At 55.9% G+C, this 16,221-nt stretch overlaps 1 protein-coding gene across 1 annotated transcript in view; it reads right to left on the bottom strand.

Moving 5' to 3' along the window:
- The window catches only part of DPP6 (dipeptidyl peptidase like 6), a 681,409-nt gene that overhangs the window by 12,201 nt on the left and 652,987 nt on the right, over positions 1 to 16,221 (bottom strand). The window contains exons 18-20 of the mRNA XM_035029860.1: positions 7,531 to 7,629; positions 4,439 to 4,508; positions 2,821 to 3,015 (exon numbers count right to left, since the gene is read on the bottom strand). Coding sequence (XP_034885751.1) covers positions 2,821 to 3,015; positions 4,439 to 4,508; positions 7,531 to 7,629 — 364 coding nt within the window. The remainder of the gene's footprint in view (positions 1 to 2,820; positions 3,016 to 4,438; positions 4,509 to 7,530; positions 7,630 to 16,221) is intronic.

Here is a 16,221-nt window from a genome sequence, read left to right as displayed (position 1 = left end):
CTCCCCATGCACCTGCCCCTCCACTGCTCACCCTACCTCCCCATGCAGCTGCCCTCTCCATGGGCCACTCACACTGTGGTCCTCTGGTGCTCAGTGTGCCCTGAACAGTGGTGACTTTGCATGACCTCGAGCCTTTGCTCACGGTATTTTCTCTGCTTGGAATGTGTATCTCCTGTTTTCTGCCTGACAGATCCCTATTTATCCTCTGAGGTCTTGCCCAAAAGCCACCTCCTCCCAGAAGCACTTCAGGCAGGGCTGTTTGCTTCTGCAGCTTATGCTCCAGGTGAGTGTGGCTCCACCCTCCGCCCAAACCATCGGTTCACATGGCTGTCCTCTTCCCTTACACGGTCGCTGGGCCTGGGAGGGGATTTGCTCCCATCAGCTGCTGACCCAGTGGGCTCCAGGACAAAGGCACAAAGTGGAAGAAGACAGGAGAATCACAAAAGGTGCTGGGGAGTTTTGGGGCATTAGCAGGGTGGGCCAGCCTCATGGTTTCTTAAACTTCTGATAAAACAGGGCTATTTCTTTCTGAAATGAAAATACAGACCCAGACCCTAAATAAAGCTTTGTAGAGTTCTCTGTGGCTTGAAACATTTGGGCCTCAGCTTCCTGCGTGTCTTAAAATGGCTGTAAGGTTGTCGAGGGTTTATGTATTCTTGTGTTTATAAGCCTCAGTGGCCTAACAGTTGACATTATTTACTGTCTTTCCGGAACAGGTTCTGCCTTGTTTTTTGAACAGATGGCCGGATCAATTCCTTATTTTTAGAAAACACCATGAGTGTGGAAAAGCCTTTTGCTCTCTTGTTCCCATGCTCGCAGGGGAGCGGCTAGACGCAGCCAAGCGCCTGCAGGGGTGCGGGCTGCAGGTGTGCCTGAAGGACACTGTGTCCTTCCACCCAGCGAGACGCTCTGTGCCCCATGCTCCACAGGCACAGTCAGACCGGGATGGGCGAGGAAGGGCACCGAGGGAGGAAGGCTTTGCTGCCATCTCGCAGGGCAAGTCCCACCCCCATGTCCAAGTACAGGCGGGACCCTTCTTTAGCGAGCACTGCTGGCTGCTGACCTGGCCCCCACCTGGTCCTCCCCCTTCCCCACAGAACCCCACCTTTGCTCCCCTGTTCCCTGGTACAGGGGGGACCTCCTGGATCTCAGGTGACAGCCCACACCTCTCTGGCCAGTCATGGGTTCTGGGTTTTGGACTGGTCAGGGGTATGTAAGGCGAGGGTTGGTGGGTGCTTGTGGGGAGGCTCCTCCCTTCCTTTCTGGAAGTTTCTGGAAGTGGCTCCCTCCTCAACCTGCCGGAGGTGAATGAAGAAGCATGGACTGAGGTGCTCCTGGCAGCCATCCTGTGAGCAGGAGGAGAATCAGCTCTGGATGAGTCCATTAAGGCTGGCTGAGCAGAGCGGTGGAGAGAGCCTGGCTTTTGGGTGGCACTGCTGGGTCTCTGGATCAATGAACCCTGAGGCCTCCCATCGCCCTGGACTTCCAGAGCCAATATGGTTCCTTATTTTGAAACATGTTTGACTTTGTCTATGTGTTACCTTCCAGGCAAAAGCATCCTAGCAGATACAGCTTCTCAGACCATCAGTCCTCAGAAGCTTCCCCTCCTCTGCATTTTCTGTCTGTAACGCTTACAGGGCCCTGGGCACATCGCCTTGTCTCTCCTCAACTAGCTCACAATGCCCTTGAGCAGAGGGGGCCATTCATTCACTCACTCACCATTTCATCCACTTCAAATTATTAACTAAGCACATATAGGTGCCACCACTCTTTTCAAAAACAAGGGAGAAACGTCCCAAGTCAGGAAAGGGAAACGTTTCAAACCTGCAAAGCACCGAGCCATGGTAAGAGGAGGGACGGGACACCACGCTTCCTCGCAGCCCTTCAGGCAACAGGTAGGTATTTATCATCCGCACACTGTGTTCCACCTTCTCGACCTGCCCAGGGGCCAGCGTCCCGCACCCCTCTTCCCAGTGAAGATAACTGTCGTTACCAGAGTCCCCGTTCTGCGTGTTTCCCCAGCCTTTCCTGTCATTCCCTGGACACGAGTCTGCTGCTTTGGTTGAGCTGTTCCGCAGCAGCTTGAGCGGCTAAGGCATGTTTGCGCTGCAGTCCCCCGCGCCGGCGGACCGTGAAAACTCTCCCTGCCCGCTGAGCGCGAAGGCCAGCTCAGCCTGGAACGGGCTCTTGATGTCTTTTTTTCCAGGGCGACAATAAAACTCCCACAATTTTGAGCATCTGTCCCTTGGTGCGCAGCCTCTTTCTGTTCTCCGTGGGTCTCTGACTCCGCGACGAATATGTGAAACAATGCTGAGACAAAAACGGGCCACTCTTTGGGGCAGAGCAGGGTTTTCTGACCGACCCCCTGGATGTCAGGGATCCTTTCCTCAGAAACGTGGTGTCCCATCACATGGCTCTGTCCCACTCGTATTGTCCCCCCGCCCCATGTCCTGTCTTCCCTCCCTCCCCGCTCTCTCCCTTGTGACGATGGGGAAGACGTGTGTGTGTGTGTGTGTGTGTGTGTGTGTGTGTGGACGCTGGCCCAGGTCTGTGACCACAGCACTGGGGAGCCAAGCAGCCCATGAGTTGGCGCCTTGTTTTTATCATCTAAACAGACAAGCTACCTGGCTCTGCGAAAACTAGCGTAAGAGTCTTCGGGAGAATGTTACCAGAAGCTTCCCTCGAAGCCCGCGTCGGAACTGGCCACGGACTTTTGTCAGCGTGAGCAGACCGCACGTGAAGCGCGCGCACCGACAGGAAACCCGCCCGGCGGGTCACCTCCCCGCCGCTCCCGCCGCTGCCCCGGGGCGGGGTCCTCACCGCACAGCCTCCATCTGGTCCTTCTCCTCCAGGGAGCCCAGCCTCCGCCCCACTTCGTGCAGGAGCTTGGTGCCTTGGAAGCCACTGCCGCGGCCGTCGCACTTCACCACCACGGCTCCGTGGCTGCTCACCAGCACCGTCTCCCAGGTCACCTCGAACTTCTCGGCCACGCTCTGGCTCCCTGGGGTGCCGTCCCTGCAAAAGAGCCCCTGGCCTCGGCACTCTGCGCGCTGCGTGCGGCCGGCCTGACCGACGCCGGGTCCCGACGACGCCCAGGCTGCCGGCCGAGCCTCGCCCCGGGCGCAGCACTTAGGCCGTGGGGCCGGGCCAGCGCTGCAGACCGGCCGTCCGAGACGAGACGGGCGTGGGTGAGGCTCCCGAAGCCTCTCTCCCTCTGGCGGGGCCAGGAGGAGCAGGGGAGGCCAGCGCCTCTCCAGCAGCAGCAACAGACGGCCAGGCCCCATTCCGAGAGCCAGCCAGCTGAAGAGGCACGGGTCCTTCCTCCAAGGAGGTGACAGTTACCACTGCCACCGCCATCCTGGCTTTCTGCCAGGGACCGAGGGCATGAGGGCAAGGAGTGTGTGTGTACGTGAGAGGTGTGTGAGGTGGGTGTGTGAGGAGTGTGTATGCAGGGGTGTGTGTGTGTGAGGCATGTGAGGCATGCGTGTGTAAGAGAAGTGTGTGAGAAGTGCGTATGCAGGGGTGTGTGTATGTGTAAGCAGTGTGTGTGTGAGGTGTGGGTGAGGGATGTATATGTGAGGGGTGTGAGGGGTATGTGAGGTATGTGTGCAAGGGGTGCGTGTGTGGGTGTGTGTGTGTGAGTGTGTGAGGCACAGGTATGGTTGTTGGCAAGGATAGCGAGGAAAGTGGGTTAATTGCCAAACGGAATCTGCTGTTGGGACCTAAGCCAGGGGCAGCTCTGTAACGAAGCCCTTCCATTGCTGGGGACTAAGCGCCCAGGACGGGAGCCGGGCGACAGGGGCAGGGCTAATCAGGTCATTTGATAGTGACTCAGGCGGGTGGTTTCATGGCGTTCCTAAAACAACTCAAGCACAGGCCGCTGCTCTACCCGGACCTCTTTCAAGTAAACAGGAGGGGTGGCTCCCTGAGAGGCAATGAGAGAGCTCAGAATTTTCCTCATGTTCCACGGCCTTGAACGAACACACGTGGAGGTGAAGAGAGTACGTGTTAAATCTCTGGGTGGTGTCTGCCTTTAAAAACACTTCCGTGTGCCCGGTGTGCCCGCGTTAAGCCTCCACGCCGGCCTCCGCCTCTCGAGGGACCTGTGCTCTGGGTGGGCCGCCTGCCTCCCCAGATCAGCTTTCCTGTCCGTTGCCGAGCCTGTTCACCAGCCACGGCAGCGCCACCCACCCAGCAGGACCTGCCTCAGGTCTGGGGGCGCAAGCAGACCGGGGCGGGTACGGCCCACTTCCTTGCCCGGCGGCCTCACCGACTGTTCCGAGCAGAGCCTGCCACCTGCGGGCAGCCTAACCTGTCTTCGGTTCTAGTTTGCAACCTCCTTTCTCACGCTTGTCTTTTTCTTGAGTTCAGTGCTTTCCATGGTGTCACCGAGTCCCCAGGCAAGCACCCCGAGAAAGAAAGAGGCGACAATACTCACACCACCAGGAGCAAGGGGTAGTGGGCCGTGTCGGTGAAGGTTGCTGGCTTGAGGATCTGAACGGGCAAGTCTAGGCAGAAACAGACACAGGGCAGCACGTTAGGGGGCAACCTGGAGCAGGAAGGAAGGCCATGGAGTCCCAGCGGTCCGGAGCGCTCCTGGAGGCATGGGAGGAGGACACTCTGGAGGGGGCTCCGTGGGTCCCCCCCACAGCCCCGGGGCTGGCCGGGATTTTTGTCTTAGTGACTCTGGCCAGCTGAGTGACCTTAGGGAAATCACCCAACCATCTCAAGGCTGAGTTTCTCCATCTGAAGCTTAAATTCAATCTTGCAGACAGTGTGCGGAAAACCAGAAAAGCCTGGAAGGCCATAAACACTTGTCAACAGCCGAATTCCAGGCTGGGAGAAATGAGACCCCAAGGGTGGCATGTGTCTCTGCCAACAGCGTTGCCACAACCCACAGGTGGGGACAGACCTCGGGGAGCCGCGGGGAGCCGTGGGGAGCCGCGGGGATGGGATGAGGCCGGGGCGCGGGCGGCAGCCCAGAGGGAGAGGCTGAGAGCCGGGAGCCTCCGGGCACAGCCAGGGGCTCTGCCGGCCTCACGGTGTGCGGGCGGGTGCCGGCCAATGGGACAGCGGAGGGGAGGGGGCTGAGGCACCAGCTCCCTCTGGTCTTGTCCTGGGCAGCAGGGACCCGGTGTGGGAGGCAGGGGGCTCCCACACCAGCTTCTTCTGTCCCCCTCCCCCCAAACAAACCTTCCTGCCCAAGTTAGAAATAGTTTGTTGACGGTAACTACAACCCAGATTAGCAATTAAATTGGAATTAGCAGCTTTTTCAGTACAATTACTACAGATACATCCCAGGCTGGGGTGGTTGGCTCAGCAGCCGGCTCTGACCAGGCTCTCATTACTGATTCTGGTTGAATGTTAACGGCTTGCAAATTGGGTCAATGGCCCAGGGACTGGCAGAAAGGAAGGCGTCGGACTTTATCATTGCAATATCCATAAAACATGGTCTGGGCTGCTCTGTGCTGCTGAGAAGCCCACGGGCAGATCTCGGCCACGACTGGCTGCATCCAGGGCCGGGAGCCCTTCCTGAAGACGGATTGCTTCCCGAAGGAAAGCCTGAGCCTCTGGGGACATTAAATGAAAAAAGCAAAACGCAACAAGACAGGTGGGGAGGAACACATCTTGCAGATTTTTTGTGGCCCCAAAGGGGTGACATTCGGCTGCTAGTCCTCGCACACACCTGCTTTCCTAGCACCTGCATTCCCACCCACCTACCAAGGAAACCTCACACGGGAAGGAAACCTCATGCGGCAAGGGTGGGAGAGTTGATTATTTGTTTCTAAAGGTCTTTGCACTTTTGGAGGAGGGGATGGTGTTAGGATTTGGGAAACTACTGCGACAGAGTGTGGACTGGCTTGAAGGAGGAGGGCACTGGGCCCAGGAGATGAGAAAGAATCTTGTAAAGAATACGATCTGGCCTCACCGGCTGTGGTGGGAAGCAACGGACGTGGGAAAATGTGAGGGGGCTTCCCGGAAAACATGCTGCCAGGAATGGGGGTGGGGCAGGAAGTTGGAGTCTGACCACACAGGGGCACCAGCCTGACGCACACCTGTGACCTGTGCAAGGGCCCTATGCTGGGCGGTCGTAACGAGCCATGAACGAAGAGCCCCAAGTGTTCACGTTGCACTGGGCCCTGCAAATTTCGGAACCTGTCTTGAGGTCTGTAGCTAGAGCTGGAAGGTAGAGGGGGTCGGGAAAATGTGTGGAAACTGCTTGCTTGTTTATTCAGCCGTGCTACCATCCTTCTATCCTTCCCTCCTTCCATCCATCATCCGTCCACTATCAATTTAAAATCGTCTTGCTTTCTTGCCTTTTGGTTCTTCCTTAAAGAAGAAAATGGCACAAATATGCAGTTCCTTTAAGGGTTCTCATGCATTTGAGTCTGTTCTGAGTAACTGGACGCCAGGGTCTGTGTGGAGGACTGTACCTAGTCCAGCAGGCTATCTGTGTGGGCCGGCCAGATTTTCCTCTGACCTAGTTCTCTGACCTGCTCTCTATATGGGGGTACCCCGAACTGCCCAGCGTGGCTCTCTTCATGGAGCAACAGGGATGGGGGTGGGATTTAAGACAAACAAGCGGTGACTCGGGTGAATCCATCAGGAGCTGCCGTCACCCCCCAGTAAGAGTTAGCTCAAGAGGGGAAACCTATTTGACAACCTCAGAGGTGACGGGGGGAAGGACCTGAAGGTTGGAGCCTGCATTCTTTAAGAGAAGGGTGCCATCCCCCAAAGTACAGAAGTCTGGACGGGTACAGAGCTCTGGGGGAAAGACAGTGAGACGTATTTGGGGCTTTTGCACATGGAGTTTCCAAGGGTAAACATCTGGCGGGCCGTGAGGACACACCAGGTGGGCTGGGTTGACTGCGGAGCTATCTGCAGAGGGGGGATTGAGGCTAGGAGGACTCTGCTTCCCTCCTGGAGATGGGAGTCCACTTGTAGCCAGTGCTCTGGGATCCAGCACAGCATCAGCGCTCATAAAAGCTCACTGGACGAGAGAATGGACAGCTCGAGACAAAGAGGGGCACAAGGACAGGCAGAGTGCTGGGTGCGTCTCAGGTCATGTCAGCACGCAATCCTTCACTGTATTATCTCTCTAGTTTCAAGGACGCCTCCTCAGCCCATAATCAGCACCGAGAGCTTAGACGATGAAGGAGGAAAATATCAGATGGAACAGAACAGAAATTTCCAGAGGGGGGATGTTTCCTCTGGATGGTGTCATGACATGTTCCCCCCAAAGGAGAGAATTTTGGTCTGGGACCTTATTTAACTGTCAGCCTCTTGAGGAGAGAAATCCATGCTCCACCTTTTTTTGGTCTATTGCCAGAGGAGTATCTTGGTTCTGAGCACAACAGGCTCAATGCAGGATGCTTTCCCCCATGAGCTCCGCCCGAATCACCCCCTTGCAGGTTGGATGCATTTCCAGCCATGAGGCTGGGGAGTGGGGTGCTGGTGGGGAGCCTCAGGGCACAGCAATCCCTGCTGGCGGCCGGGCTGTCTGTTCCAGGGGGACAATGCAGCACTTACTGTAATCGTCAACCTCGATCTTCCTGTATTCTACTTTAGGCATCTGTCGGTCATGTACGGCCTTCTGTACATGCTCGTTTGTTTCTAGATCAAACATTTCTAAGAGAGAGAAAGAAAAATGACACATTCAGCCTCAGCGATCACTTACTGAAGCCGCTGGCTTTCATGTGGGTCAGACTGCTAATTCCTACGTCAGGCCCAGAGGTGATGATTGTTATTTCTTGTGCACAGACCAGGAAACTGAGACAAGGTGGAACGCCCCGTCTCAAGTCAGGAGCTTGGGCAATGGAGGGTTCTTTCCATCGTATTAGGTAACTCCTCTACCCATAGGTTGTCCTTCCCCATGGCATTTCTCACCCACACGTATAGGCCTGGGTATTTTTTTTTTTTTTAAGATTTTATTTATTTATTTGAGAGAGAGAGAGCGCGCACAAGCAGGGGGAGGGGCAGAGGGGGAGGGAGAAGGAAAAGCAGGCTCCCCGCTGAGAATGGAGCCTGACATGGTGCTTGATCCTAGGAACCCAGGATCATGACCTGAGCTGAAGGCAGACAGTTAACTGACTGAGCCACCCAGATGTCCCGGTCCAGGTTTGTTTTATCCACAAACTGCTGGTTTCAGAAAACCAACATCACCTATCTGTTAGGACAGATGATTTTCCAAATATAGTGGCCACAATAACCAAAGAAAAAAAGGAGAGTAGAGCCTGGAGTGTGCTCTTTACTAAAATTTTACAGGAAAAATGGATTTGGATCTTTTACCCTACTCATAATGTGATCTGGCTTAGGACACCTTAATTAGGATGATCATATTAGCTGGCCCTAAAGCCACGTGGGCCACAGGATACAGCGCAGTGGGACCGGCCCTTTTCCCTCCAAATTAGAGAGGCGGGTCAATCTTGCACTGGCCCCTCACTTGCACATGTGCCCAGTGGGTGTTTCCCCAGGTGCACGGATGCCCCTCATCAGCCCACTTCACTGATTTCCTGCGGCAAAGGCCGTTCCTCCGCCTTCACCATCTGCTCTATAATAAAAACCACCCGACTTCCTTCTTCCTTTCTCACTTTGAGCCCACACGTGGGGACACCTTGTGGCCCATTACGAAAGGAAATTTTGTCTTCAAGGAGCTCCACTTTTCGCTCCTCAAATAGCTTTGAAACATTCATGAATATTTCACCGAATAAACTCACAACGCAAGCAGAGCTACAAGGAACGGGGAACCATCCCCATAACAACTCCTTTTAAGAAAAACAGACCCCGAATGACTCCACAACGGCACCTGGAGGCCAAATATGGCCCAGAACCAGGAGTCTCCGGCACTGAGTGGTTTTATCTGTGAAGGGCACACGGCCACCAGTGGTGCTCAGGGATCCGAGGGACTGTCCATGAGCAGGGCCGGCAAACTCCCACGGCCGCCCATGGACAGGGACAGTTCCAGAACTGTGATGAGCAAACAGACAAAACCAAAAATGTTTTACAAGTTGCTGGACACATTTGAAAATTGAGCTTTGATGAAAAGGTCGGGGTGGGGGCATGGTAACGCTCATTTTCAATAGGGAGAGTTAAAAACAAAAAAACCTTAAGCTGGACCAACACCACCGAAGATTCTGACCACCACGTGGCAGGCAAGAAATGGTGTCCTTTGTAGACAGTGGGACAGGACACTGCATCTGCAAGGGATGCACACAGAGGTCCAGGTAGATGACCTCAACTCTGAGACCCGGAGATGTGGCCGAGAGATGGCACACTCTACCTCGTGGTCACGCACACAAGTTGGGGCAGGGTGGCGGGTGTGCCCCACGGCCTGCCCCACACCCCCACCCGGACTCCTCAGAGAGCCCACACAGCACTCATTTTTGCTGAGTCTAAATATCCTCATCCCAGGCTGCCCAGGTGGCTGTCGGTTGAGCATCCAACTTTTGACTTTGGCTCAGGTCATGATCTCAAGGTCATGAGATCGATCCCCACATCCAGCTCTGTGCTAGGTGTGGAGTCTGCTTAAGATTCTCTCTCTCCCTCTCCCTGAGCCTCCCACCCTGCTCTCTCTTTCTCTAAAATAATAAATAAATCTTTAAAAAAAATAAGTGTACTCAGCCCTTTAACAGTGTTGTGGGCATGCACGGTCAGGAGTTGGTTTGTGAGATAGAAATTATTTCTTATTTGTGTTCTTGTCACAATGGTATGGCAGGAAGTCTAGAAGGCAGCTCTGCAGAATAAGGAGGAAAATAGCATTTTTCTAATTCTTTCCTGCCACAGGACCTTGACACTCACTGTTCCCCATGACGGACACTTTCTTTGCTGGCGCCTTCTCCAACAGGTCAAACATCACATCTGCAAGTAGAAGCCCATCTGGGATACCCCTTTTAACACCAACTGTAAGAGCTGTGGTCATTTGCCTGACTGCCTTTCCCTGCCCTCCAGCTCCCAAGGCATCAGCACTCGGTCCCATCCCAGAGACAAACCGTATGAGTTTCCAGTCACCTGAGTACATGTGGAAATCCAATCCATATTCCAGAAATGACGCATCTACACCGGAGCTGAGCCTGGGTTTCCACCCCAGTCTTTCTCCCAGTTCCCACTGGATAGGAAGCTGGGAGGGACTGGGGGTCCTCCCGGGTGCTTCAGAAGCCTGGGGGCTCTCAGGGGTTCCCAGTGTTTCAGGCCTCTTGAGTAGTAAGAGTTGATGCAATCCAAGCCTCCCAACCACTGCTCCCCACATAAAACCATACACAACGGGACCAAAGCACACTTCCATTACACTGATGGGAAAGCTTACAGTACTTGAAGGACTCGTGACAAATGCAAGTTAATACTGAGTTAATGCCCAGATCAGGATGCAATTCATGGTCTCTGCCCAGACGTGTGCTCACTGTGGGACCCAGTGCTCAGATCTCCTGGGGTCATCAGGGAGCCCGCCATCCTCCCCTCCTTGTGTGCCCACGCAGTGAGCCCAGGTGGAGACCGGTAAGGGACCAGGCAGTGTGCATATGTGGGTCATGCTGGATGAGGGGAATTAGCAGGCACTAAGGGGAACAAAGGTCTCCCATTGCCACCAAAACGCAGCACCACGCTCCTGGGGTGCAGGCGACGGTCTACCCTGGGGAAGTCTGCTGGTGGCAAGGCCAGCCTGGACCACCAGCTTTCAAAATGAAAGAGAGCCAACAGAGCCTCTCACAGGTTATCACCCTACGCTCCTCTCTCCGTGTGTATGCGTTTGGATCCGGTACTTCTGACATCACTCAGCAATCTCTAACGCTGATCCTGAAGGAGAAATTTCCCACGTAGGTTGCAGCGTTGCTTTGCTGCCCACCGAGTTCAGCCTGCCTGGAGTCACTGAGCACACACGCTCGCCCCCCTGGAACAGCCCTCCCACTCCCGGACCCCGGAGCTCCGGCTTCGAGAGGGAGCACACAATATCCTAACAGACCCTACAGACCGCGTTTGAATAGCTCGCCTCTGTACCGAAATCCCACCCTTCACAGAGGCACCAAAGCAACAGACTATTAAATTTAGTTAAATATTAGATTTCCCGTTTAATGATTGCCCACACAACTGGTTTTATCAGCAGAGAGCTGGCTGGCCCACAGGGGAGTTGAGTTAAGCCATTTTATTTGTTCCCATAATTGCATTCAAAGGAGGCAGGAGCTCAGCAGAGGAAATAAGAGAAGATTGGCACGTTCCCGAAGGACTCTTCTTTTGACTTCATGGCCACGGGGACCTCCAGTCTGGAGCATACAAATGGCCACTCCTTAATTAAATGTGAGCCCGCTCTAATGTTTGGTGGAATTAGCTGTTATCAGATCTGGACACAGTGAGACTGCAGGAAGCATTTGCTCGGGGAGCTGCCTCCCTGGCTGTGCCCCAGCGGGCCAACGCGCCCTCCTGGGTCACGGCATTGCTGGAAGCCCCACTTGGCTGCACTCGGGGAAATGCGACCGGAATCTAACAGAAGCCGACGGGCCACTGACCTAAAGAGGACAAAGGCCGCCGGACGCCCTTCTTAGGTTTTTCCGCGGGAAGCAGAGTGCAGGAGTGCATGTGAACAGAGATCACGTCCTGTTGTGTGGTCTCCTCGCCCCGCCTGCACGTCCGCGCCTCTCGTGGTCCAGGCCCCTCCCGGCACACTGCCCATTGCTTCCTCCTATGCACCTGTCCCCGAGGTGTGGGACCCCCACCCGCCGCCCCAGGGCTGTGTGGCCCCGGCCAGTGCAGGCCGATGCCGGCGCGGACATGGGATGCCCCGTTGCATCTGCAGAGCTCCTTCCTCTGAACACCGAACGTCTGGTTGTTAGAATCAGTGTCACATAGTTGGGCAGTCATTGTCCTTGTTGCTAGATCTACTTTTGTCTTCAGCAGGATTTTAAGAAACTTGAAGGCAGAGTCCCTCTAAGTAAATGGCCCTTTGGCCCCTCACAGCCACTGGCTTCTTGCCAGGCAGATGAAGGGGTCTGATCAGGAGGGGCCGTGTGTCGACTGGGCTGATGTGGCCCTCTCCCCACAACTAACTACACTGTCATTAGTCTGGGCTGCGTGGTGGCGGGATGGCGGCGAGCTTCGAGTGAGAGAGGCGGGATGCCAAGGCAGGTACCCTGCCAGCTGGAAGGTGCACGGCGCTTTGCTCTCTCTGGGAACCACATGCATGCGCACGGTCTACCAGGATCTGCAGACCGGATCACTCCATCCCTCCACAGAGGCCGCCTGTGTGTGGAGCCCTGGGGATCCAGAAGACTTTCCAGATACACAAACAACTGAGGGTTTGATGGAACAGGTCACTCCATGCTTGGGGACGTCTCCTGGACTCTCTGACTACCGTCTCCCCTCTGACCCGCGTGCACGGCCGATGGAAGAGGCGGGGGTCCATGGGCGGGGGCGGCTCCAGGCAGCAGGACCCTGTGAGCAAAGGCCCGGGCGCCAAGCAGCTCACGTCTCAAGAAAGGATTGCCTTGATGTCAACTGCCGTGAGTTGGTTTTGCATCTTATAAAAGCCCATGTGAGGACAACGGAATCCCGTCCTCGAGTGTTGGTAAGAGAGTGGCCCGGGCAGCCCGGGAGCTTGGGGTTCCCGAGTACACAGTCAGGATTATGCTGTGGGGTGCTGCCTGCCTCCACCAGCCCACGCGCATCCTCCCGCCGGCCGTGGAGCTGATGGTCAGGGCGCCGTGGCCCCTGATGGTGCGTCCGCAGAGCTGAGCTGTACTTCCTCTCTTCCTTACGTTAACACCAGCCACGTATTAACCGTGGTTTTGTTGGTTTTTCTATCCCAGCACCTAAGTTGTTTGAATACCCAGGCACCAAATAAATGAGTATACTTTGGTCCCAGCCATAATTACGTTCTTAAGGAAAGAGCTTTTAAATAATTCAGAGTCACATCTGTGAACACCCCGCGGGCTCTGCTTATAGATAAGCTTTTCCAAAGGGAAAGAAGTCAAATATCCCCAGGGTGGCTCTGGGGTCAGGGGGGCGGAGGAGAAAGGACAAAGGATTCTGAAACAGTAATTTCACATTTCAGAGCAGGGCTGGGGTGGCTGTGACGACCAGCCCTGACCCTGCAGGGGCCTCTCTCCAGTGTTCCCACAGCTTCTGTCCCCTGGGCCGGGAGCTGCCAAGGGCACAGGCCGCACACCAGCTGGCAGTCCAGGCTTCCCACAGCTTGCCCAAAAGCCTCCTTCCCGAGAGCCGGTGGGCCCTCCGTCCCCACCACACGCAAGTGGCCCGCACGTCCCGTCTCTGTCCACACGGCCAGTCAGCACGGCCATCCTGACGCACGAGGTAGCTCTGCTCGCCCTGTGCAAACCAGCACGAGGTTCAAACACCGCTAGGGACTCGGTGCTGAGTCAGACTAAACTGGGGTTGATTTTGGGAGCTGTGACCAGAGAATCTGTCGTTGTCAGCACGTTCCTTAGACGATGGTGACATTACAGCGGTCTCCAGCTCCTGCATGCCGGGGTCTGGGAGAGAGGCCCCCTGGTCAGGACTATGTACCTGGGGCCAGTGAGCCAGGGCTCTGGTCCTGCACGAGGCAATGCCATCTGAGACGCTGCCGTAATGAGACACAAGCCAGATTCTGGATGTGAAGCCGCAGGGCAGGCTGGCCGCACTATTAAGTGGCTGCTCCCTCATGTCCAAAGTGATGGAGGCCCAGCTGTGACGTCACCAGCAGGTGAAATGGCAGGGCTCGGTCCTTCCAGACTGAAGCATCTTCTCTTCCTCTGAGTGGGGAAGGGGCATGGCATTCGCCCCGCGCTGTTTCGGGTGGCCGGGTGTGCGGGGTGAGAGGGCGTCGGGGGCAAGCGGTGGGGGCACGGCCGTCCGCCTCCCGGCTGTCTCAGGGCAGGCACACGATGGGGAACCCTGGATCTGCAGAAGCCCCTCGGGCCGTGCTGACAGCAAGGCCAATGGATGGTGGCCAGAGACAAAGGCCAGGCTGGAAACAGGTCCCACTGCTCTCTAGCTGTGTGTGTGTGGCCTCAGTTTTCTTAACTGGAAAATGGGGGTGATAGCGGACCGTGTCAGGGGGCACTGAAGTGGGCCCACAGCAAGCGATTCGTACATGCTGGCCTGGTCACTGTGGATGTCACGGTTACTCTCTGGGCCCCTGGCCAGTTCAAATTTCCCAAAGAGAATCAGGTGCAGCATCCAGCAGGATGAGCACGCACGGTGCGGGGCTTGGCAGCGTCGCGGGGGCAGGACCGCGGGCAGGGGCTGCACTGGCAGATGAGAGGGGCCCGCTCCCCTTCGCCTTTGTGCTGCTCCTGGAAAGAAAGAGCACAGCTCAGCTGGAACGCACCGAGCAGGAAGGTGGTCTGCAAGGCGCTTTGCTGCCTCGCACGCGTGGGCCTGCCACTTTGATAACCGCCACTCCGGTCCCCCTGCACGGACTCCTCAGCGGAGAGGGACCCACCCCGTGTGACAGACAGACAAAAAGCTGAGGGCACGCTGTTCTGTGCCGACGAAGCAGCTGAGGACGAGATGGGGTACGAAGCTCGGTCAGACATCATGTCAAAATTAAATACGCAGAAAAGAGCTCCCACACGCCTCCCGCCAACAGAACCAGAGGCTGGGACTCTAGGCGCGGGGTCTGCCGTGCGCCCCGACCTGCAGCTTCCAGTTCTCACTTTCCAGGAGGACCCACGCTGTCCGCGCTGTCCCCCTCCGGGATGGAGCAGCAGCTGGGGGCTGCCAGGGTTTGGGTCTCCTGCTCTGGATTCATTTGCAAGTCCATCATCTGCTTGGGCCCCGCACCACCGGCTTCCATCCATGTTCACTGACGGGCTGCGTGACCTGAAAAACCCAGACATTTTACCCAATCTTTAAAAAATCTGAGCTCACTAGAGGATTCGCGGTTTCTCTGCCTTCCTTTCTTCCGTCTTTTCTCTCTTTTGAGAGAATTCAGATGATTTGCTCTTGAAGTGTCAGAATTCCAGAAGAAACAACGTGTTAGCCGTCGGTATTTCCGCAGCCCGATCTCAGTGCTGTCTTCTGTGCAGTACGGCCAGGCCGCCCTGCTCACGGGTCATTGGCGAGGAGCGAGGAGCTTCATCGTGCGCTGTTCGGCCATACCCACGACTGCCATAGCCCTTGGGAGTGATGTGTCACATCAGACCACTGAGGCGAGGGTCTGGCGTCTGCTGAGGACACGGGGGATGGAGATGACCGCAGCCATCCGAGATAGAGGCCCCGAGGGACGGCAGGCACCATGCACCATCTCTACAGACCACTGTACCCCGGGCGTGAGGAAGACTCCTCCAGCGAGCACAGTGCTTGGACCGAGACCCGCACCTTCCAGCCTTGAAAATGAAGACGTTCCATCCGTTGTTGTCTAATATCCTTTTTCATTCCTAAATCGCGGATTCCCAGAACGAAACGGGTTTCCTTTCTTTTCTGTGATGAGCCCCGTATGCACAGCAACCTGACACCCAGTGAGTTACATAAACCACCACTCGGCCCTCGTCCTTCTCAACCCTCTAACCCGAGGTCGCTTGTTATCTGGGAATTCCTACAGCAGAGTTGGGAAAATGAGGACAATTCCCCCCTAAAAAGTTGACAAAAATAACCCAAATCTCAAATCCCTACCAAATTTGAAAGACGGCAACCAATTTTCTCGGAGTCTTAGATGAAGGCTCATGACTCCCTTCAGGTCTTGCAGGCCTTGACTCTGGGTCTGATAAACACCTAGAACTCCCATCACTGTTCCCACCGGGCACTAAATACGGGCCTCCATGGCTTCTCCTGTATGTTTAAGTCTGTTAGGACCTTTCTGGCTTCTGTGCCCTCTGCAGACTCTGCAGATTCTGGGCTCGCGAGTGTAGGTAGGGATGGGTCCCCAGCCCTTTGCCCCCACAACCACCCATCTCTCCCCTTGCTCCCCTCTGCTGGGTCCACACTGTGACATCTTTCCTCCTACACTCCTGCACCCCTAGGCTGGGGGCTGGTGCTCCCTACCACAGTCAGAGAACCCTCCCCGGTGCGGTGGGGTCCACCCCCTCGTAGGGACCCCTCTGGTGCTGAGCACATCTTTCTGCAGGCTGGGGCCTCTGGAGAGCACCTCCACGGGCCAGAACAGGGAAGTATCTGACGAGTGCGCTCAGGCCGAGTGATCTGTACAGAAACGGCCGATGATTATGTACTCGGTCACCTCTCTCAGGGACTGGCAAAGCTAGCCAGTGCGTCCTAGACCCACAGTCCTTCCTCCTG

This window comes from Mirounga leonina, unplaced genomic scaffold (assembly GCF_011800145.1).
Source record: "Mirounga leonina isolate KUSES-001 unplaced genomic scaffold, KU_Mleo_1.0 Mir_321, whole genome shotgun sequence".
In the NCBI taxonomy this organism is placed as follows: Eukaryota; Metazoa; Chordata; class Mammalia; order Carnivora; family Phocidae; genus Mirounga; species Mirounga leonina.
Note: the sequence above shows the minus strand (reverse complement) of the source record. Positions and strands in the feature narration are given on the sequence as shown.